The sequence below is a fragment of the Pseudorca crassidens genome, chromosome 1, assembly GCF_039906515.1.
Source record: "Pseudorca crassidens isolate mPseCra1 chromosome 1, mPseCra1.hap1, whole genome shotgun sequence".
Taxonomy (NCBI): domain Eukaryota; kingdom Metazoa; phylum Chordata; class Mammalia; order Artiodactyla; family Delphinidae; genus Pseudorca; species Pseudorca crassidens.
In genome coordinates this window covers 101,289,056-101,310,902 of record NC_090296.1, presented here as the reverse complement: position 1 = coordinate 101,310,902, position 21,847 = coordinate 101,289,056, and the positions used below count along the sequence as shown (strand labels likewise).

Genomic DNA, 21,847 nt, shown 5'->3' with positions numbered 1-21,847 from the left:
TTTTTGAGTAGAAAAGACCAGAAGCCATGTGGTCAGCGTCCCCTTTATTTCCTCTGTATCTTCCGGACCACTTCTCTTCCACTCTCATGTAAAGCCCTTGTTCCTTTGAGGCTCCAAGCATTCAACTGATCTCCCTCTCCCTGCTGCTGTCTCCTGACCCCCCAGCCAGGCTCCCTCCGTTTTTGAGGACTATGGCACGTGGGTCAAGCCTTCCTTTTGACCCTAAGCCCTGTCCTATCCCTGGTGTCTTCAGGATCCACAAGGGTGAACAGGAGAGTCACTCCGTCACAGCCCCCCGGGGTCTTGTAAGCACGCAGCACTGCTTCTCCTCTTGTGACCGCAGTCTCTCCCACAGAGATCTCCATGATCCCTGGGCTCTTCTCTCTTCCAGTCTCTCAGCCTCTTCCTGAGCATGCGCGTTTTTGCATTTTGGTGATGTTAAATCATAGGTTGCCCTGTAGCCCCTACCCTGGTCGGGGAAAGGTCTTTAGGCCGTAGCCAAGGTGACCAAGTCATCCTGGTGCACCTGGGACTCTTGGTTTTAAAACGGAAAGCCTTGCATACTGGGAAGCCTTCAGTCCTGGGCAAATCAGGACAGTTGTTCAGCCTTCTGTTAGCTCTGACTTGCCCAAATTCTTGCTGTAAAAAACTCAACACAACAAAACTACAGAGCATAAACTTGGAGGAAAGAGACCTTAACTGAACTTCAGACTCTCAGTTCTTCAGCTCCCATCCCTTTGACCCTCAAACCAGCATCCATTTTGTTGGACCCTCATTCCCAAGTCAGACCCTGGGCCAACTTTAACTACAGGAAATGGCCTTTATGGGTGGCCTAAGGGGAAGCCAGCCTACATCAAACTCCACAGCCCCAGACCTCGGGCCCCTGCCCTGCCTTTCCCCTCATTCCTCCAGCATTTCCTGCTTCTCTCCACATGTTTTCCGTCATCGCCTTCTGCTTACCTTCTCCCATGGGTAGGTGCTCGCTTGTTGGATTCTCAGGCATTTTAGAACCATGAGGTGACAGCTTGTGTTAGTTTCCTATCGCTCTTGTACAAATCTCCATAAACATAGTGTCTTAAAACAACATAAATTTATTCTCTTACAGTTCTGGAGATGAGAGATCTAAAATGGGTCGGAAGGGTTGCATTCCTTCTGAGGCTTTGTGGGAGAGTCCATTCCTTGCTGTTCCCAGCTTCTAGAGGTTGCCTGCATGCCTTGGCTTGTGACCCCACCCCACTCCAACCTCGTTTCTGTCATCACATCTCTTTCTTTGACTTTGATCCCCCTGCCTCCCTCTTATAAGGACCCTTGTAATTACTTACATTGGGCCCACCTGTATAATTCAGAATACTCTTCCCATCTCTAGATCCCTAACTTCATCACATCTTCAAAGCACCTTTTGTCACATAAGGTGACATATTCACAGGTTCTGAGAATTAGGATGTGGACATCTTTGGGGGGGCCTATCACACAGCTCTTGAAACTAGAGGGGTCACCTGCTTCAGCCTCAGTTTTCGGGCACAAGAAGTTTTCTTCCCCTCCCAACAACCCTCTCCCCTTTCCTTGGGGCTGAAGTAGCAGCAGAGATCCAGGGAAGGGTTAAGGGATTTCCCAGAGGTTATGCAGCTACTCTAAGGGCAAATGGGGAGTACAGCTCTCCTTCTCACCATGCTAGATGGTCTCTCAGAAGGCTGAGAGTCACATTAAAATGGAAAAAAAACAGAAACGAAAAACTAAATCTGTGTGCGTGTGTGTGAAGAGGTGTCAGTATTGAGTAAGAAAAAAAAAGTGCCCAACAGTGTGTATGATATAGTCTCATTAGCTTAAACAAGAGCTGCTTGTATATGCATTAAATTTGTGGCAGGAGACACAGGAAGCTTGTTATCTCTAGAGAGGGGAGTGGGGGGATGTAGAGGTACGTTTTACTTTATACACATGTGTGCATTTATTGCTTTTATAATAAAAAATGAATACTGAAATGGGAGTCAAGATCCAGAGAAAAGGAGAGAGTTCAGTTTTAAAGAGTCCTCAACTTGAAATTAAAGGGACAAATGATCTGGAAGACAGACTGAAAGCAGACAGCAGGAGGGAGGCCGTGTTCATTTTGGCCAACATATGTGGCAGCCTTGTGGGCCTGTTTGGGGATGACTTCATTCCGGTTCCCAGCTCCTTTGGGGAAGATTCTGTTATTATCTAGGAGCAGAGCAGCTCAAAAAAGATTTGTGTAATGTCTTTAGGTTAAAAATCAGACGAAATATGGGAAACCATAGGATTTATCATCTGATACTATTCCCTTTTCTTTGTGTTCTAAGTGTGACTTTGTGAACTTGTGGCTAGAGCCTTGGACTATTCTGACTTTACAGTGTAAGGAGAAATTTAGGAAAACCGTATTTCTGGATTAGTCTGAAGCAAATATGTTGATCCACTTTTTCCACGTTCTAAGGAAATATGCTGCGTGTACTGAGGCTTATAAAAGTGAGTTTCCCAGCAGAGTAATCTGCTTCCGGCTGCTCTCCCATGTGTGGCCTGTGGTGTCAGAAGGAGCAGAAAGCAAACTTGCCTTTCACTTCCCCGCCCCTTCCTCTTGCTAGAAAACTGTCATAATATGCTAACGCCACTGTAGCAGATTCAGAAATACAGGAGAACAAGTCATCCATAACCCCACCACCCAGAGGTAGCCACTTTTAATATTTTGATGTTTTCATGTTTGTGTGTGTGTTTATAAGCTTACTTGGGACTTTATAGCTTACGTTTTCATGTCTGTGTATGTATTTATAAGCATACTTGGGATTGTAGTAGGTATAGTTTGAGTTTAGTTTTTTTTTTTGTATGAGTCTAGTTTTAATTTAACCCAATGGATTGAATAGCTCCTCATGCCATTTTACAGTTCTTTTTAATGTCAGTATTTAAAAATTATGATTTGGAACCATATAGTATTCCATCATAAAGGCTATACCATAACTTAACCCTTCCAACTTTTAATTCAGGAATTCAGGCTTTTTTGTCTGTGGCTAATTTATGGTTTTGGGGCAATTCAAAAATCTCTGACAGAGTGAAATAAGTCAGATAGAGAAAAACAAACACCGTATGCTAACACATATATATGGAATCTAAAAAAAAAAAAAAGTGGTCATGAAGAGCCTAGGGGAAGATGGGAATAAAGATGCAGACCTACTAGAGAATGGACTTGAGGATATGGGGAGGGGGAAGGGTAAGCTGCGACAAAGTGAGAGAGTGGCATGGACATATAAACACTACCAAACGTAAAATAGATAGCTAGTGGGAAGCAGCCGCATAGCACAGGGAGATCAGCTCGGTGCTTTGTGACCACCTAGAGGGGTGGGATAGGGAAGGTGGGAGGGAGGGAGACACAAGAGGGAAGAGATATGGGAACATATGTATATGTATAACTGATTCACTTTGTTATAAAGCAGAAAGTAACACACCATTATAAAGCAATTATACTCTAATAAAGATGTTAAAAAAAATCTCTAACACAAGTGAGGTAATGTGCTTATAAATATTTTCCTTCCATCCAGGTGTGTGAGGGTTTTGTATACATCCCACCCCATTCTACCTTGGGGTAGAATCAGACAGAATGAGTTTTCAAAAATTAGCTTTGGATAAGTTTTCTTCCTTGATTCCTTTGATCTTCTACCAAATTGTGGCCATCACAAGACTGTATGTTGGTGCAAAATTTAGTAAGTTATTCAAGATCATTTTTTTTAATATTTATTTATTTTTGGCTGTGTTGGGTCTTCGCTTCTGTGTGAGGGCTTTCTCCAGTTGCGGCAAGTGGGGGCCACTCTTCATCGCGGTGCGCAGGCCTCTCACTATCGCGGCCACTCTTGTTGCGGAGCACAGGCTCCAGACGCGCAGGATCAGTAGTTGCGGCTCACGGGCCTAGTTGCTCCGCGGCATGTGGGATCTTCCCAGACCAGGGATCGAACCCGTGTCCCCTGCATTGGCAGGCAGATTCCCAACCACTGCGCCACCAGGCAAGCCCCCAAGATCATTTTTAAAATAGTTCTGTTTTCGTATTTAAGACCTCTCATATGTCTTTGAACTTGTGTTCTGTATTTACAATCAATTTCACAGTGTTCATTTTAAGGGAAATTTTAGAGCGTGTTCATGCTGGGGTTATTTTTTCACGGCCTCATGGAACAACAGGAATGACGCTGTTGCATAATTGCACTTTATGAAGTTACATGGCTTGAGTTCTTGTGTATTGACCTCCACGTTCTACATTTTACTTTAGGTTCCTGTGTGCACTGATTATAAAATAAATAGCAAAACTATTCCCTGAAAGTTGAGAGGAAGCCACATCTTTTTCTTTTTCTTTTTTTTTTTATTTAGATCTTTATTGGAGTATAATTGCTTTACAATGGTGTGTTAGTTTCTGCTTTATAACAAAGTGAATCAGTTATACATATACATATGTTCCCATATCTCTTCCCTCTTGCGTCTCCCTCCCTCCCACCCTCCCTATCCCACCCCTGTAGGTGGTCACAAAGCACCGAGCTGATCTCCCTGTGCTATGCAGCTGCTTCCCACTAGCTATCTATTTTACGTTTGGTAGTGTTTATATGTCCATGCCACTCTCTCACTTTGTCGCAGCTTACCCTTCCCCCTCCCCATATCCTCAAGTCCATTCTCTACTAGGTCTGTGTCTTTATTCCCGTCTTACCCCTAGGTTCTTCATGACATTTTTTTTTCTTAGATTCCATATATATGTGTTAGCATATGGTATTTGTCTTTCTCTTTCTGACTTACTTCACTCTGTATGACAGACTCTAGGTCCATCCACCTCACTACAAATAACTCAATTTGGTTTCTTTTAATGGCTGAATAATACTCTATTGTATATATGTGCCACATCTTCTTTATCCACTCATCTCCAAAATTTACAAGCAGCTCATGCAGCTTAATAACAAAAAAACAAACAACCCAATCCAAAAATGGGCAGAAGACCTAAACAGACATTTCTGCAAAGAAGATATACAGATTGCCAACAAACACATGAAAGAATGCTCAACATCGCTAATCATTAGAGAAATGCAAATCAAAACTACAATGAGATATCATCTCACACCCGTCAGAATGGCCATCATCAAAAAATCTAGAAACAATAAATGCTGGAGAGGGTGTGGAGAAAAGGGAACTCTCTTGCACTGTTGGTGAGAATGTAAATTGATACAGCCACTGTGGAGAACAGTATGGAGGTTCCTTAAAAAAGTACAAATAGAACTACCATATGACCCAGCAATCCCACTACTGGGCGTATACCCTGGGAAGCCACATCTTGATGAAAAGTTCATCTTTGTCTGAAGCCAGTATTACAGGTCATTTCCAAGGCCCCATAGATAAACTCTTCACACCCTCGTTTTACAGAGGAGGGTACAGGCTCAGAGGACACATTTGTTTACCTCTAATTTATAAGTGTGCCCTCCTCTCAGGCCTCATTTTCCTTTCTGAGGAGTGACAGGGCTGGCGCCCTACGTGGGCCTGCACGCTTGCTGTTTGGACCTTGGGAGCCCCTGGGCTCGAGGTGTGCAGAGCAGAAGCGCCTCTGAACCCAGCAGCTCGCTCGACTGTTCACCAGCCTGGCTTTGCTCTGTCTCGTTTCTAGATTGGGCTTCTAGTAAGATTTTATCTATGAGAGAAAGTGGAAGCAGGCAGGGGGAGGGAGCCTTGTGCAACTCAAATAGAAGTTTGAAAACAACTGCTCCACATGACTGCCTGACCCCAGGCCCCGGGCAGGGAGGGTTCAGCCCTGCACACAGGACACCCCGCACAGGGTGCCTGGGAGTGATGCTGGGCACTGCTTGTCGAGTTGCTAAGGTTTCTTTTGGCTCTGACTTGGCACCCCTCTCCCTGCCAGGTGGTGGCTGAGCCAGGTGAGGGCGGGTTTCTTGACTCTTGGTCTAAATGACCCATTGCTCTGGCTACATCAGGAAGTGGGAGGGATCCAAGGTTGGGGTGTCTTCTGGACCAGGAAGCCTTTGTCACTGCCTCACCTAGTCCTTGATTTTCTAAAGAATCACAGCCACCTGCCCAGAGTTTACCCCACGATGGGAGGTGTTTATCTGTCCTTAGAGGCCCAAGTCTGTGTGTGCATAAGGTCCTTAGCCTCCCTGAGCCTGTTTTCTTTTTGGTAGAAATGGAGATAAAGCCTGTGACCTCAGACCACGTGTAAAACTCTCAGCCCAGCACCTGTCACGCGGGAGACACACAGTAAATGATGGATAATGGCAATGGGCATTGAAAGCCTTCAAAAATGTGCTTTCTGTTTAACTCAGCAATGCCACAAATTGGAATTTATCTAAGGAGGTGATACAATGCAAGGGTATCACAGTGGCCCTGGAGCAAAGTAAGTGTCCACTGGTTGGGGATTTTTAGTTAATGGTATATTCATAAGTGGAATGTTCTGCCGTCATTAAAAATGACAGGTAATTACGTTTGACATTTCATGGCCCTTCCATTTCAGAAGCTCTCTTTCTTCCAGGTCATGTTGTTTCCAGTGTTTTGGTCCTCAGAGCCCTAGTCCCCACCTGTACATTTTTGATTCCTGGCCAGCCAAATATCGTTAAGCACTTTAATTTGCTTTCCCTATTAAACCACAGCACACCCCATGGATTAGGTCATGTCTTCCATTTTACTGAATAACGAACAAAAGTAAATGGTAAGAAACTAATTTCCTGCCTCCCCCTTCCCTACCCCAACTCCTATGCATCCTTCAAAACCAGGTTCCTGTGACGTCTCCTCCAATGGCTGCACCTGCAGCGTAGTCAGCCATGTTGCCCTCGGCTCCCCAACACCTCTGTTAGCTACCTTCTCACTACACTGCAGTGGTTACCTGTGTGCTGGCCTGTCCATGCCTTGCAGACTGCGAGCCCAGTAAGAGCAGGAACTGTCTTCTTCTTTTCTGTACCCAAGCATTTGGCGCATAGGAGGGAAACATCATTCAAGCAGTAGACAGTTACTAGCCTATACTTCCAGCTCTATCCCTCTTCTTGAGTTCCAGCCATGGCTTTCAGTTTCCAGCAACTACCCTACCTGCACATCATTCATAAGAAAGAGCGCTTACCATCTTAATTCCCAACCAGCTCCTTTATTTCTTCTTTTTTAAATTTTATTGGAGTATAGTTGATGTACAGTGTTGTGTTAGTTTCAGGTGTACAGCAAAATGATTCAGTTATACATATACATATATTCATTCTTTTTCAGATTCTTTTCTCATATAGGTTATCACAGAATGTTGAGTAGAGTTCCCTGTGCTATACAGTAGGTCCTTGTTGGTTATCTGTCTTATATATAGTAGTGTGTGTATGTTATCCCAAGCTCCTGATTTATCCCTCCCCACCACGTTTCCCCTTTGGTAACCATAAGTTTGTTTTCAATACCTGTAAGTCTGTTTCTGTTTTGTAAATAGGTTCGTTTGTATCATTTTTAAAAATTAGCCTCCACATATGAGTGATAGCATATGATATTTGCCTTTTTCTGACTTACTGCACTTAGTATGATAATCTCTAGGTCCATCCATGTTGCTGCAAATGGCATTATTTCATTCTTTTTTATGGCTGAGTAGTATTCTATTGTATATATGTACCACATCTTTATCCATTCCTCTGTCAGTGGACATTTAGGTTGTTTCCATGTCTTGGCTATTGTAAATAGTGCTGCAGTGCACGTATGGGTGCTGGGTGCACGTATCTTTTTGAATTATGGCTTTCTCCCCAACCAGCTCCTTTCTGAATTGTCCGTTGGGGTTTGAGGCATCATTGTGTTCTCAACCACAGACTCTGGAATCCTCCCCTTATCTGCCCCATTTCTCCGCCCCACCCTCCCATCCAAGAAGCTGCCTTTCTGAACCTTCTCAGAGCTGCCCCACCTCCACCTTTAGTGGGTATAACTCACCTGGGGAGTATGTGGAAATGCAGCATCCTGGCTCCATCCCATGGATTCGGACTCCTTGGATCAGGAAACGAGTGAGGCTCCCACTGCCAGTACTAGCAAGTTTGCGCTGATAAATTTAGGAGTTGGTTGGCAGCTGAAGCAGAGATGATGGGTTAGGGGTAGAGAGAGGTACAGAAAAAGAAGGGAAAGGGGCTGAAAAGTTAGATTAGCCCACCAAAACCTGCTGCCTAGGATTGCTGCAGTTGACTGAAATTTAGTAATCACTGAGCATTCCCTTTATCCTTTCAATAAATATTTACTGGGTACCCACTGTGTGCCAAGCTGGAGAGTAATAGCTAACATTCATTGAGTGCTCCCTTTGTGCCAGGCTGGGATAGTTGTCCCAACAACCCCATGAGGGAAGCGAGGGGGCAGGAAGGTGAGCGGAGGCTCACGGTTGCACAGCTGGTGTGCGACTGCGCAGGACTGTGACCCGGAGCCCGGGCTCCTGACCGCTCTGTTGCAGTGAATGCTCCAAGGAGATCCAACAAGACAGCACTCCATCCTCCTGCCACTTACCTTCTAGTGGAATTTCTTAACAGGCTACCATTCTATTCTAGTAAGTTATTATTATAGAAACCAGCTAGCCGTGTTCATCATTTCTTTCTTTAAAAAAGAAAAAGTTAAATCCTGAAGTCATGGTTCATCAGAAGGCAAAGGAGAGAAGCCACATCTGTCCTGAACCAAGCTCCCACAAATGAGTTACAGAGCATGTTCCACTCGTTCCCAGTTTTTTGGTTTTTGTTTTTACTTTCCGGTGTTTAAAGTTTTTTAAAAAGTCTTTAATTCAGCAGATGTGAGATTTGGCAGACAGAAACAGGATAGAGTAGGTTGGGAGTGAATCTATATATGGGAAGAGAAAATGCAGTGAGAAAAAATAATTAATAGTTGGGATGTGTTCAAATTCTTGCTTTGCAGGGAGGCCCTGTTTTGGTTGGCGAGTCATCTTTTTTTTTTTTTTTTTTGGTAAGAGTGACATTAAATGGCTATGATTGTCCTAATGCTGAACTGGGGGAAGCAGCACTAATATTGGTATGAAGTTTCAAAGTAAAATACTAACTAGAATATGCTGACAGCTCTGAGCTGGTATAGGCTTGTGTAAAAGGCCTATAAGAAATTAGAAACCTTCAGTCTGTTTTTAAATTGCATTCAATACGTTTTTGTAAAGAATGTTTCCATAAAAGACTAACATGCCGTTGGTGGCAATAAAGAATGCGATGTCTTCGCAGAAGCGATGGCATAATAATTGCACACTCGTGTAGCACTTTATAAAGTTTAGCAAGTACTTTTTACAGCGTGGGTTTTCACAGAGACTTTTAACCTGTTCTCTCATTTTTATTTCATCACAAAGAAATGGGGCAACTAAAAGAAACCAAGACTTCTTGGAGAAATAAATGTCTGCTTCCAGGGCTAGGGCAGGGAGGGAACATGAGCCCGCAAGAAGACGTGCTCCGAGGATGATGGGGACGTGTGGGAAGTTCTCGGGAGCCTGCCTGATAGGGCTCGCACTGAGCAAATCAGGGATGAGTTGGGCATCAAAAGAAATAGTAGTAAAGGATTATAACTTCTTGAATAAAATGAGAATCCATGAGTCCCTACTAAGGTAAACGAATGAATAAATACATTGGGGAAGAAGGAACACTCCTCTTTATATTAGAAAGTCAACTAAACAATGCAGAAGGAATGATGGAATTAGAAGTCACTACTTACCAACCATCATAATAATTGGTTCAGGCAAGAATCATGAATGGATGTTAAAAGTAGGGTATTAAAGTTTGAGGAGTATTGTGATGTTTATATATTCTCAGAGTACATCCCCACAAAGTACTTTTTCATGACAAAAGGCAAAATGGTAACTGTACAGTGGAGAACCCTGGCAGACGCCACGTTGACCAAATGATCCGAGTAAACATTGCTGGTGATGGGACTAGCGGGCTGCCTCCTGATGGGACAGGTGTTCAGGGCAGGACCTCAGCGCTAGTCTGTGGTGTCCCTGCCAAACGTGCATTACCCAAAGCTAATCTTGAGGAAGCATCAGACAAGCGCAGGTTGGGGAACAAAATAACTAGACAGGAAGGAAAGCGACCAGTGACTGCAACACGTGATCTTAGGTTTTCTTTTGCTATAAAGATATTGTTGGGACAAAGGAGAGCATCTCAATAAGGTCTATAGATTAGACATCGTATTGTTTCAGTGTCAGTTCTCTGACTTTGATAGTTTCCTTGTCTTCAAGAAATACACACTGAAGTGTTTAAAGAGAAGGAAGGGAAGAGGGGAGGGAAGAAGGAAGGAAGGATTTCCTGAGAAGGGGCACTGTTGTCACAAGGGTTAAAGCACAGAGTCAGCCCCTCAGCCCAGGCTTCAAGTGAGGGAGGTGGGCACTTCCCCAGCGAGCGCCAGCAGCTCCCTGGGAAGGCCAGAGCCGGTGCCTTGCCTCTCTCTACCCGTGGTGTTCTGTCTGTGCCAAGACACCACACCTTTCCTGGGGCTGTCCCCCGGCCTAGAATGCCCCCTTCCCTCCTCCCCACCTGCCCAGAAAAAGGCCCAGCTGAGAGATTTAGAGGAAGGAGAAGCAGAGCTGGGGTTAGGAGCCCGGCGCAGCCTCCAACCTGAAAGGGAGTGGCGCCGCACAAGGGGACAGAAGCCACGTGACCCCCACCTCAGTTTCCTCACCTCCACAATGACGGCATGGACTGGACGGTTTCTGGGGCCCTTTCTGCTACTTCGCGTGAACTTGTCTCCCTCTGACAGCCTCTCCAAAAGCCCCCCCAAAAGCTCTCCCTTGACCTCAGGAAAGAGGCTATGTTCCCAGCCCCTGAGAGACTGATTTTTGGAGTGCCTTCCTGAGGTATGTGCCTTCTGCAGATCATGTGTTCAGACTTGTGGAATGTTGCGTTGATCTCTGCCCGCCCTGTGAGTTTTCAGTAAATCCACAGTGTACTGTTTGGAGGGTCAGTCAATTTGCTCTTTCCTGCAGCACGTGGATTGGGCAATTACCATGTCCCAGACCCGTGCCCGGCATGGGGGGGACCAGTGAGGAAACACAGGGCCTGCTGTTGAGCAGATGGTGCACGTCCTGGCACCTGATAGGACGGTTTCTGTAAAGTCACTTGTCCCTGTGACTGGAAAGTAGTAGGTAAAAGAACCAGAAGCCCCCACTTTGCTCCTGGTCAGTTGTATGAACTCGTATCCACCGGATAACCTCTGTAAGCCTCAGTCTCTTCACCCATTCAAAGGGAATAGCGATCTCACTCCACTGCCTACCTGCCCGCCTTGCAGAGCTGTGGCCCTTCAGTAGGAGAGTTCTATGTAGAGCTTTGCAGATATGAGGCAGTCCTGTCCTTATTCCCTCAACGTGCATATATGGAAGTGCTTTGAAAAACAGGGTCATTTTTTATTGAAGTATAGTTGATGCACGATATTATATGTTATAAATGTAGGGTCTTAAACACAGAGAGAATGACAGCGTGTCTCTGCCTTCTCCTGAGCTTGAAAGAGACAGCATCGCGAGGGCAATAGGGTAAAGCGCAGGAGAGTGAAGCGCCGATGGCTTCCCTGTGCCAACTTGTGGCTCAGACCTGGTCCTTGGTCACGGGATTGAGTGTGTCTTGTCCTTGCAGTGCACCAGGTGGCCGAGCGCGTGGAGGCCCTGGGGCAGTTTGTCATGAAGACCAGAAGGACCCTCAAAGGCCACGGGAACAAGGTTCTGTGCATGGACTGGTGCAAGGATAAGAGGAGGATCGTGAGCTCCTCGCAGGTACGTCACACCTGTCAGGTGATGGTGGGCACATTTCTGATTGTAAGCTGAAGGGAAAGAGCCGTCCTTTTCAAAAGACCCTCTCCGAATGTTATGTCTCTGCCTGTTCGCCAAAGGACACGAGTTACCCCGGTAAGAATTCTCTGGCGTACTTGAAAACTTCACTAATTTGGGTAGATTTGAAATTAGTAATAACTGAAATATTATGAACTCTATTTTACAAACCATTCAAACATTTTCTTCCTGAGTATATTTCAAGGTCTTATTTGTAAGTGAAACCATTTTTAAATTAGGGGGTTTTTTTCTCCAAGTGGAGGGCGTAAGTGGTTGAAGTGCCATTGTGGCTTCTTTCAGTTTAAGAGTTTAGCAGTTTTTATGCCTTAAAGAACAAATTTAAACTATGTATTTTGTGAAGTATACTTTTTTCATTCATTTTATATAGCTGACATGGTTTATTTTTACATCTTATGTATTAGTTATTAAACTGCTACATAACAGATTACCCCCAGGTTTAACAACTTACACAGTGAATATTTCGTATCTTACATGGTTTCTGAGAGTGAGGAATCAGGAGCAGCTCAGCCGGATAGTTCTGGCTCAGGGTGTCTCACAAGGTTGCAGTCAAGATGTTGGTCAGGGATGCAGTCATTAGACAGTTTGGCTAAGGCAGAAGCTCCCTTCCAAAATGGCTCACTCACATGGCTCTTGGCTAAGGCCTTAGCTCCTCACCATATGAACCTTTCCATCAGGCTGCTCACGACATGGTAGCTGACCTCCACCAGAGCAGGAGAGAGAGACAAAGGCAGAAGCCGTGCTGTCTTTGATGACCTGGCCTCAGAAGTGACATTCCTTCCGTTCTGCATTCCATGGTCACACAGACCAACACCGATATAATGACGGAGGGGCCTGGACAAGGACATGTCTTTCAGGAGGCTAGCCACCACTGCTTAATGCTTTTTATGTCTATTTTGATGTTACATTTGTTGAACATAAAACCATAAACTGAAGTCATATATTTTTATGGCCAGTTTACCGCCCCCCCGACCCCTGCCTCTGCCTTTAGTCCAGCTTTTTCAAAGGAAAATTTGGTTTTTATTTATAACCCTTTTAAGTATCAAAACTGTACCTATTCTAAATAACCCATGAGTTCTAATATCTCTGTCGGTACTATGTTTGATAGGACAGGTGTTATTAATCTCCTGTATTACCTGCAAATCTAGTCTATCACGTTGCACTTGCTTTTTTAATGTTCATAAAAATATTTAATGTATCAGTTATGTATTTAACTGGAAAAAAGAAAAGGTTTTTACCCCTACCACCCTGTTACAATCATTATTATCTTAGAGCACCTCTTTCTAGACTTTTTTCCAAAGGCTCCTTTTTACAAAGTGGTTGTTGAGATGTACATGTTGCCACCTAGCCTTTTAGACTTTTTTTTTAATCCTTAAAAGGATGCCATATGTTGGACTTTCTGTCGCTCGTGTACCACTCTTACTAGAGAGGGTGGGAGAGGAGGAGGGATGCTTCAGCACTGCTGACTGACTCCATCCATCCACCTCTACTGCAGAGGGAGTCGGAGAGGTGGGTGGGGGAAGGGAGGAAGGTGGGAAACAGCAGAAGGGCTCTGGAACAGACTTTGAGTGACTCAGAGCAGCCTTTCTCCCTTAAAAGGCAGGAAATTCATCTGCCTGACTGAGTGGGTTGGGGTTTGGGGTGGAGGCACAGTCTCTCCAGGTACGTAGGCCCCCGGTGTCTGTGCTCACGGAGGGACCACATTTAGTTATGAGACTGCTTTTAGCTTCTTGGTTGCCTTTCTCTCTCCAGAGCGCACAGTAGGTGGGCGGTGGAGCCAGGCAGGCGGGCTGTGCGGTGGAGGAAGCCTCTGAAGGGAACGCTGACTTGGGTGATACACTGAGTCTCTACCCCCCGCCCCGCCGCAGCCCTCTGCTCTGTTATCTAATTCACCCACACAGCATGTATGGGCGTTTAGTCAGAAAAATTAGAAGCACAAATGTGCTTAGGAGTCTTAAAAGGCCCCAAACCGCCGACTTTGCCTTTGATCACGGCCTCTCAGCCCCACGCAGCGTGAATATGGAAACCCTCCATCAGATCAAGTGAAGCAGGCAGCTGTGTCACTTTCATTACTCAGACCTTGCTGGCGCCCCTAAGTGGCATTCACCTCGCTCACCAGATCTGGCTCCAAGTGGCTTGAGTGATTAAAAAAAATCAAGCCTGCGGTGGAGACTGCAGATTCTCCATCCCTGAGGATGTGGGGGGGACCCACGTGCTGAAGGAGGTCGGCTCAGCCGTCCCCCTCCACTGCCAACGGGAGCCTGGGGGCCCAGACAACCCTCACACCACATTCTGGGTAGACGACTGCGCTGCAGTCACCGGGGCTTACGTGGGTTTACCTCTGATGGGTTTGCGTTACAAACAGATGGCATCATAGCCCCTCCCCACACCCCCTACTGGGGCTGCAGAGCGGATCGCAGTGAAAGTGGCCGTGTTGTCTGTGGCATCGCCCAGAGCTCACCCTCCACAGGGAGTGCTCTTTGTTTCCGGAACAGCTGCTCACGGGGGCCCCCACCATCATAGGTGTGAGTCCCATGTTGTTTTGCAGGGTGGGTGGGGGTGAGGCTGTGATGTCCCTGAGCACCTGGGGGAGTCAGACTGATGTCAGGCCCACCCAGTCCCCCTCCACAGCTTCCACAGAGGGAGGGGGGGTGAAGAGTGGGGTGGGGCTCTTACACGGTCCTGCAGGGAACGTGGACTCAGGCGAATGGTAGGGAGGACAGGCTGGGGAGGTGGGGTGGGGGGACCGTTAGTTACTGTCAGGCATCTGAAAGTAATTTCAGCTTTACCTTATCCCTGTATAACTTACTGACATTCGGGGTACGATGGTGATGACAGTTTACCAACAATTTGTGCTTGGTTTATAATTGGCATAAAAGAAGTGTCTGAGTGTTGCTTTCTGTCATTGTATCTACACAAGGGATGCAAGGTTGAGAACTGAGACTTGCATCATGCTGGAAAGTGCCGTCGCCACCTACTCGCATTTCTTCAAGGATGGGTTGGAGGGTCTTGATTGTCCAGATACTTGCTCTGGCTTTCCACTTGGCACTGCCCAGCTGGACTTGGCTTTCCATGAGGTTCTCAGCAGTTAACGTGTTAGGGCTTGTTGACAATTTTTGAACTGTTCACTCTTTTCTGTTTTTCTTCAAGTGTAGTTGATGTACAATATTATATAAGTTACAGGTGTACAGTATAGTGACTCACAAGTTTTAAAGGTTATGTACTCCATTTATAGTTATTATTAAATATTGGCTGTATTCCCTGTGTTGTACAATATATCCTTGTAGCTTATGTTATACATAACAATTTGTACCTCTTCATCCCCTACCCCTATACTGCCCCTCCCCCCCCATCTCCCCAGTGGTGACCTCTAGCTTGTTCAACTGTTCACTCATTTCCTTCCAGGATGGGAAGGTGATCGTGTGGGATTCCTTCACTACTAACAAGGTAAGGCATTGTCCCTGGTGGATTGAGGCACTTCAGAACCCCAGCCCTGTCCTCGTCCTCTCCAAGCACCCCACTACTGGTCTCCCTGCCCTTCAGTAGCCTATTTGGGGGTGCAAACCTGACGAAAGCCCACCCGTGTTCGGATGGTTCAGCAGCCCACTGTAGCGTTCATTCCTCTCTTGAGCCGAACCCCTCGCCCAGAGAAGAGCATGCAGGGCGAACACCGAGGGTGCCGATACGGAAACAGGAAAGGGCATGGCCCCGAAACTTGTCGCATTCACACGTGCTACTACCGCATTTAGGATTTTTCTTCTGGCTGATGATAAGAGGTACCCAACCCCCAGTTTCCTCTCCCCTCTCTGTCTTCGACTAGACTCCATAGCACGTGGACTTGAGCAAACAGTGGGTGGGGAGCCGAGACCTCAGTGGGATTAAACTGCTCTTCACGGGGATGCCGTGGAGTCTCAGCCCCTTGCAAGTCTGGCATAGGCATGTACTGCTCCAAGCGAGACCTAACTTTAGACTTGTAATGAAACAGAAAGACCAGAATCTATGTGTAGGTGCGCTTGCATGCCTGCATCGTGTTGGCATTTGCAGTAACAAGTACTGTATATTAAATATGGACTCCAGTGTTTACTTAGAAAGAAAGTCTTCCTTTTCACTGTATGAAAAAGAAACCTATTATCTGTCTCAAATTGAACAGCGTCCTTATTCCGCATTATTGAACGTGTTCAGTAAGTGTCATAATAGGCAGTTGTTACACAACCTGCTCAAGGGGGCCCAGAACCATCTTGTAGAGCAGAGTCTGGAATGGTCAGGCCCCTGGGGAATAATAAAAATGACAATGTAACAACTTGCAGAGGGCTTTCCTATACATCACTCTGCCTCTCCAGAACTCCTCAGCATCTTCAGGGGTGGGGCTAGGGGGTTGCTTCTGCTTATGCCTTAGCATGGCGTAGAGCACACGCCTCCTGATGTCTGGGGAGCCATTGGGTTGCCGCTTGTGGTCCCTGGCAGGGCCATAGTTACCACTTGTCAGCAAAGGGGCCGGGATGCCCTGTGCTGAGAGTGGCCACTCATTCATGGAAGTAGGTTATTCATGATGTCTGAAGGGCTACTACTCCGTGAGTGACAAAGAACTTTGACAGGCAGTATCAAGGCCCATGTCTCCCCACAAAAACACAGAGAATCATAACAGGAAAGAAGACCAGCACTTGAATGTACTTTACAAACCATCTAGTCCCATCCTCTCCCTTCCCAGACGGAGAAGGAGAATGAGATAAGACAATGGCCAGCCTGTGTGAGGCTGCACATCTCGCTGGTGTTAGAACCAGGTCCAGGGCCCATGGCTCCCATGGAAATAGGGCCACAGACTCAGAAGTTTTTGAATCATGCCTTAGTTGCTTATATGCGTGCAGGAGAATACGGGTGACTCAGACCCCAGCCAGGAGCCAAGGACTTACACCTCCTCTGAATGCTTCCATGTTACAGGTTTCCTTTTCTCCCAGAGCACAACTCTAATCCCCCTCCCCAAGCCCACCCCCATTCCTACCTGCCCAGGAATGGTTTAAGACCCACAGAGGACAGAGGCTCGTGTATACTCACTCACAGGTAAACAAACTTGTAACATACATGTAAAATATTCAAGAATACGTTTTTAAAATAGAGGGAATCTGAGTAAATAAGGTGAAGCACATACGTATGTGAAATGAGATTCAGACAGATCTTTCAAAGAAAATGAGCCCCAGTATTCATTCAGAACAGCAGGGGGAGTATAACAGTAAGAAAGAAGTAAGACGTGAAGGATATTCTTTTGCTAGTTGAGATTTTTAACTTTTAGAATGTAGGACATAAAGTTTGGTTGATTATAGAGGATCTGAGTCTCCTCTTCAGTCTCAGCCCAAACCACTGACCTTTGAGACTAGAGAGTAATTTGGTAGATGCTTCAGTGATTTTACTTGGTACAAACTGACGTTTGTGTAGAAGTGCCCTCGTTCATTGCGTGCGTGGTGTGTGCTGTGTTGCAGGAGCACGCGGTCACGATGCCCTGCACGTGGGTGATGGCGTGCGCGTATGCCCCATCGGGATGTGCCATTGCATGCGGGTAAGTATGGGTGACACAGCGGCGTTTCACATGTCCTGTTGGCCATAAAATGCTGTTCTATGACCTCTCTCCTGGAGGTCAGGTTAATATCTTTAGTCTCTACTTCCTTCAGAGGTGAGAACTCACAGGATGTGTCCCAAAACCTCCATCACAGATCACAGTGTTAGACTGTCCAGTGGCCAAAACCCCAGGCAAAGACACACCCAACAGACAGGACATTCCAGGGCCTTAGAGATCACCTCCCAGTAGTGAAGGGCAAAGGCCAGACCTTCCATTAAGTAAGGTTAATTCTTCAGTACTCAGTAAGAATGATAAATACTCTACATTTTTAAAAACCCTCAGGTAATATGTTTCTAATCGGGCATTAATTCTAGCAAATGCATAGCGTTGGATGGGGTATATAAATTTCTCAATATTTGCTATTGAGATATCAGATGTCTAGCACCAAATTACAAAAAGAACACGTTGGGTATATCCTTCTGTGATATATGATGAATATAATAATATAGCACACAATGTCTTCAACAGTAGTTCAGAAAATGATTCTGTAGGCTATTTCTTATTTTAACCCTCACTACATGAAACCCAGTGGAGGGATTTCCAGGAGGACAGGGGGACAGTCAGGGGTGAGAATAATTTTACAAGGCCCAGGTAGACAGCTTTTTTGGTGACACCCGGTGCAGAGAGAGTACAGAGTGGAGGAATGGCTGGCGCCTTAATCTCTTGTCATCTCTGTTTCCCGGGTCCTGGCATGTGGTAGATGGTCAAGGTCTGCATTGGCTGTCTTACAGGCTGATATAAAAACCAAAGTAGAAGTTCAAGGTGTGAATATTTGGGAAAGCACTTTTTAAAATATCGGGAGTCCCGTGGATGAGGAGAGAGCAGAAAAACTAAACTGAGAAAGACTGAGTCCTCATCTTAGATAAAAGCACCATCTGCCCTAGTCAGACCATGCCGCGATTCGTTTTCAGTTTCCAGTGATAATCTAACATAGTGTTTCCCAGCTATGGCTTGTGACATCCCTGTAACTCCATTATCACACAGATCCACACCTATGTCATATTCTCTAAATGTCGTTACAGGTGACAAAAGGGTGTTTTTCTCTTCCTCTGGGTCTATCTCTCAGTTGGTTCCAAACTTGAAAGCTGAAACTCTACCAGTATTTACACAATGCCGTTCTCAAAAAAATGTGTCAGTTGATTTTATATACATATATGTGTATTTTTTATTTGAAGCCGTATCACCAAGAAGCCTTCATTCAGGTATTGTACACTTGCTATGAGCACCTGTGTGCAAGGCACTGGACTGGGTGTCCTAGGGAAATTCAAAGATGAATAAAACGTAGTACCTGCCTCCAAGAAAGAATAAAAAAATAACAATAATGACCACTTCTTGAGCCTCTATCATGTGTTAAGGGCCATTCTGAACTCTATATTATCTTCACAACAGCCCCTTGTGAAAGGTGAGTGGGATCCACTCCATTTTATAGTTAAGAACACTGAAGCTTAGAGAGGCTAAAAAACATAACAAAGGTCACAGAATGAGTTCGGTACTAAAGCAGAGATGCAATACCAAATGCATCACATTGCAAAACCTTTCTGCTTCTCATAGCAATGCAAATAAACCCAAGTGTGAGTGAGTATCCCGACAGAGCTACAGAAATTACTCTGAAGCTTCAGAATAAGAGAACATGTTTCACCTTGAGAGTCAGGGAAGCCCATAGTCTGAAGCATGCTGGTTCATTGTCACAGCCAAGTGCAAATCATTCCCACTCACACCATCTATAAACATGCTGCCAAAGCTAGTTACTGGTAAGAGACTACCCAAGTCTACACCTGCACCTCCAAGCATTTGGAAAGGCAAAGGGGTCCCCTAGGTTCCCCAGGGCCTCAGAAGGGAATGCCCCTCCTAAATGTCATTCCCCACTAAATGGAAGCAGAGCTCCTTGGAGTAAGACTGATTGTAGGTCTGGGGCAGGAAAAGAGTAAAGTGAGCCTAGGATATTTTCTTGTTCCCGAAAGCAAGGGAACACTCAAGTCATATTAATGGAACCTTATCAAACAGAAACAGGAGCCACTTGAAGGGCCCCCCGCCAACTTTCCAAATTGGGATAATTTTAGCATCACATGGAATAATGGTAGTAATGGATCATAACCCAGTTGAAGAGAAAAAAGAATCCATGGGTGTGCAGTGATACTGGGAGGAGGAGGGATTGGATTTGTCTTTACAGAAAAATATCAGCTGATAAATGCAGAAGGAATTATCAAATTAGAGGATCACCATTTTGTACCATAAAGTAATATTTTATTCAAGCAAGGATAATCATGCTAAAGCCATTGTATGATGGTTGTTGGGAACAGGATATTAACATGACCTAAAGGTGTCACACCACAGATTATTATTACAGGCATACCTTGGAAATATTGCAGGTTTGGTTCCAGACAATTGCAATAGAGCAAATATCACAATGAAGTGCGTCACACAAATTTTTTGGTTTCCTAGTGCATATAAAAGTCAAGTTTACACTATACTATAGTCTAAGTGTGCAGTAGCATTATGTCTAAAAAAAAATGTATATACCTTAATTAAAAAATGCTTTATTGCTGGGCTTCCCTGGTGGCGCAGTGGTGGAGAATCTGCCTGCCGATACAGGGCACATGGGTTCGTGCCCCAGTCCGGGAGGATCCCACATGCCATAGAGTGGCTGGGTCCGTGAGCCATGGCCGCTGAGCCTGTGCGTCCGGAGCCTGTGCTCCGCAACGGGAGAGGCCACAACAGTGAGAGGCCCGCATACTGCAAAGAAAAAAAAAAAGCTTTATTGCTAAAAAATACTAACCATCAACTGAGCCTTCAATGAGTCTTAATCTTTTTGCTGGTGGAGGGTCTTGCCTCAGTGTTGATGGCTGCTGACTGAGCAGGATGGTGGTTGCTGAAGGCTGGGGTGCCTGTGGATATTTCTTAAAGTAAGACAGCAGTGAAATTTGTTTTATCGATTGAGTCTTCCTTTCACAAACAATTTCTCTGTCACATGCAGTGCTGTTTGATAGCATTATAGCCACAGTAGAACTTCTTTCAAAATTGGAGTCCATCCTCGCAAAACTTGCCACTGCTTTATCAACTAAGTCTGTTAATATTCTAAATCCTTTGTTGTCATTTCAACCACCTTCACGGAATAGATTCCATCTTAGGAAACCACCTTCATTGCTCATCCGTAAGAAGCAACTCCTCCTTCGTTCAAGTTTTATCATAAGATCGCAGCAATTCAGTCGCATCTTCAGGCTCCACTGCTCATTCTAGTTCTCTTGCTGTTTTCACCATATCTGCAGTTACTTCCTCCACTGAAGTCTTGAACCCTTTACTGAAGTCTTAAACCCTTCAAAGTCAGCCACGAGGGTTGAAATCAGCTTCTTCCAAACTCATATTAATGTTGATATTTTGACCTCTTCCGATGAATCACAAATGGTCTTAATGGCATCTAGAATGGGGAATCCTTTCCAAAGGTTTTCAACTTACTCTGCCCAGATCCATCAGAGGAATCCTATCTATGGCAGTTATAGCCTTATGAACCATATTTCTTAAAGAATGACTTGAAAATCAAAATTTCTCTTTGAACCATGGGCTGCAGAATGGATGTTGTGTTAACAGGCATGAGGACAGCATGAATCTTTTGTATATCTCCATTAGAGCTCTTGGGTGACTGGGTGCATTGTCCATGAGCAGTAATATTTTGAAAGGAATCTTTTTTTCTGAGCAGTAGTTCTCAACAGTGGGATTAAAATATTCAGTAAACCGTGTTGTAAACAGATGTGTTGTCACCCAGGCTTCATTGTTCCACTTATAAAGCACAGGCAGAGTAGATTTAGCATAATTCTTAAGGGTCCTAAGATTTGGGGAATGGTAAATGAGCATCGGCTTCAACCTAAAGTCACCAGCTGCATTGACCCCTAACAAGAGAGTCAGCCTGCCTTTTGAAGCTTTGAAGCCAGACGTTGACTTTTCCTCTCTAGCTGTGAAAATCCTGGATAGCATTTTCTTCCAATATAAGGCTCATTTGTCTATATTAAAAATCTGTTGTTTAGTGTACCACCTTCTAATTATCTTAGCTAGATCTTCAGGATAACTTGCTGCAGCTTCTACACCAGCCCTTGCTGCTTCACCTTGCACTCATGTTATGGACAACGGCTTCTTTTCTTAAATCTCATGAACCACCTCTGCTAGCTTCAGACTTTTCTTCTGCAGCTTCCTCACCTCTCTCAGCCGTCATAGAATTGAAGAGAGTCAGGGCCTTGCTCTGGATTAGTCTTTGGCTTAAGGGGATGTTGTGGCTGGTTTCATCTATCCAGACCAGACTAACACTTTCTTCCTTTCAGCAATGAGGCTGTTCTGCTTTCTTACTCATGTGTTCCCTGGAGCAGCAATTTTAATTTCCTTCAAGAACTTTTCCTTTGCTTTCACAGCCTGGCTGTTTTGCACAAGAGGCCTAGCTTTCAGCCTGTCTTGGCTTTCAGCAT

General features: G+C 45.2%; 1 protein-coding gene across 4 annotated transcripts in view; it reads left to right on the top strand.

Moving 5' to 3' along the window:
- Positions 1-21,847, top strand: part of GNB5 (G protein subunit beta 5) — a 43,541-nt gene that overhangs the window by 2,379 nt on the left and 19,315 nt on the right. For 2 of the 4 annotated variants that reach the window (XM_067747346.1, XM_067747363.1), the window contains exons 2-4: positions 11,577-11,713; positions 15,191-15,232; positions 17,260-17,336. In XM_067747346.1, the coding sequence (XP_067603447.1) occupies positions 11,577-11,713; positions 15,191-15,232; positions 17,260-17,336 (256 nt within the window). Of the gene's footprint in view, positions 1-2,594; positions 2,675-10,707; positions 10,805-11,576; positions 11,714-15,190; positions 15,233-17,259; positions 17,337-21,847 lie in introns of those variants that run through there. The other 2 variants (XM_067747375.1, XM_067747356.1) reach the window with 2 other exon arrangements.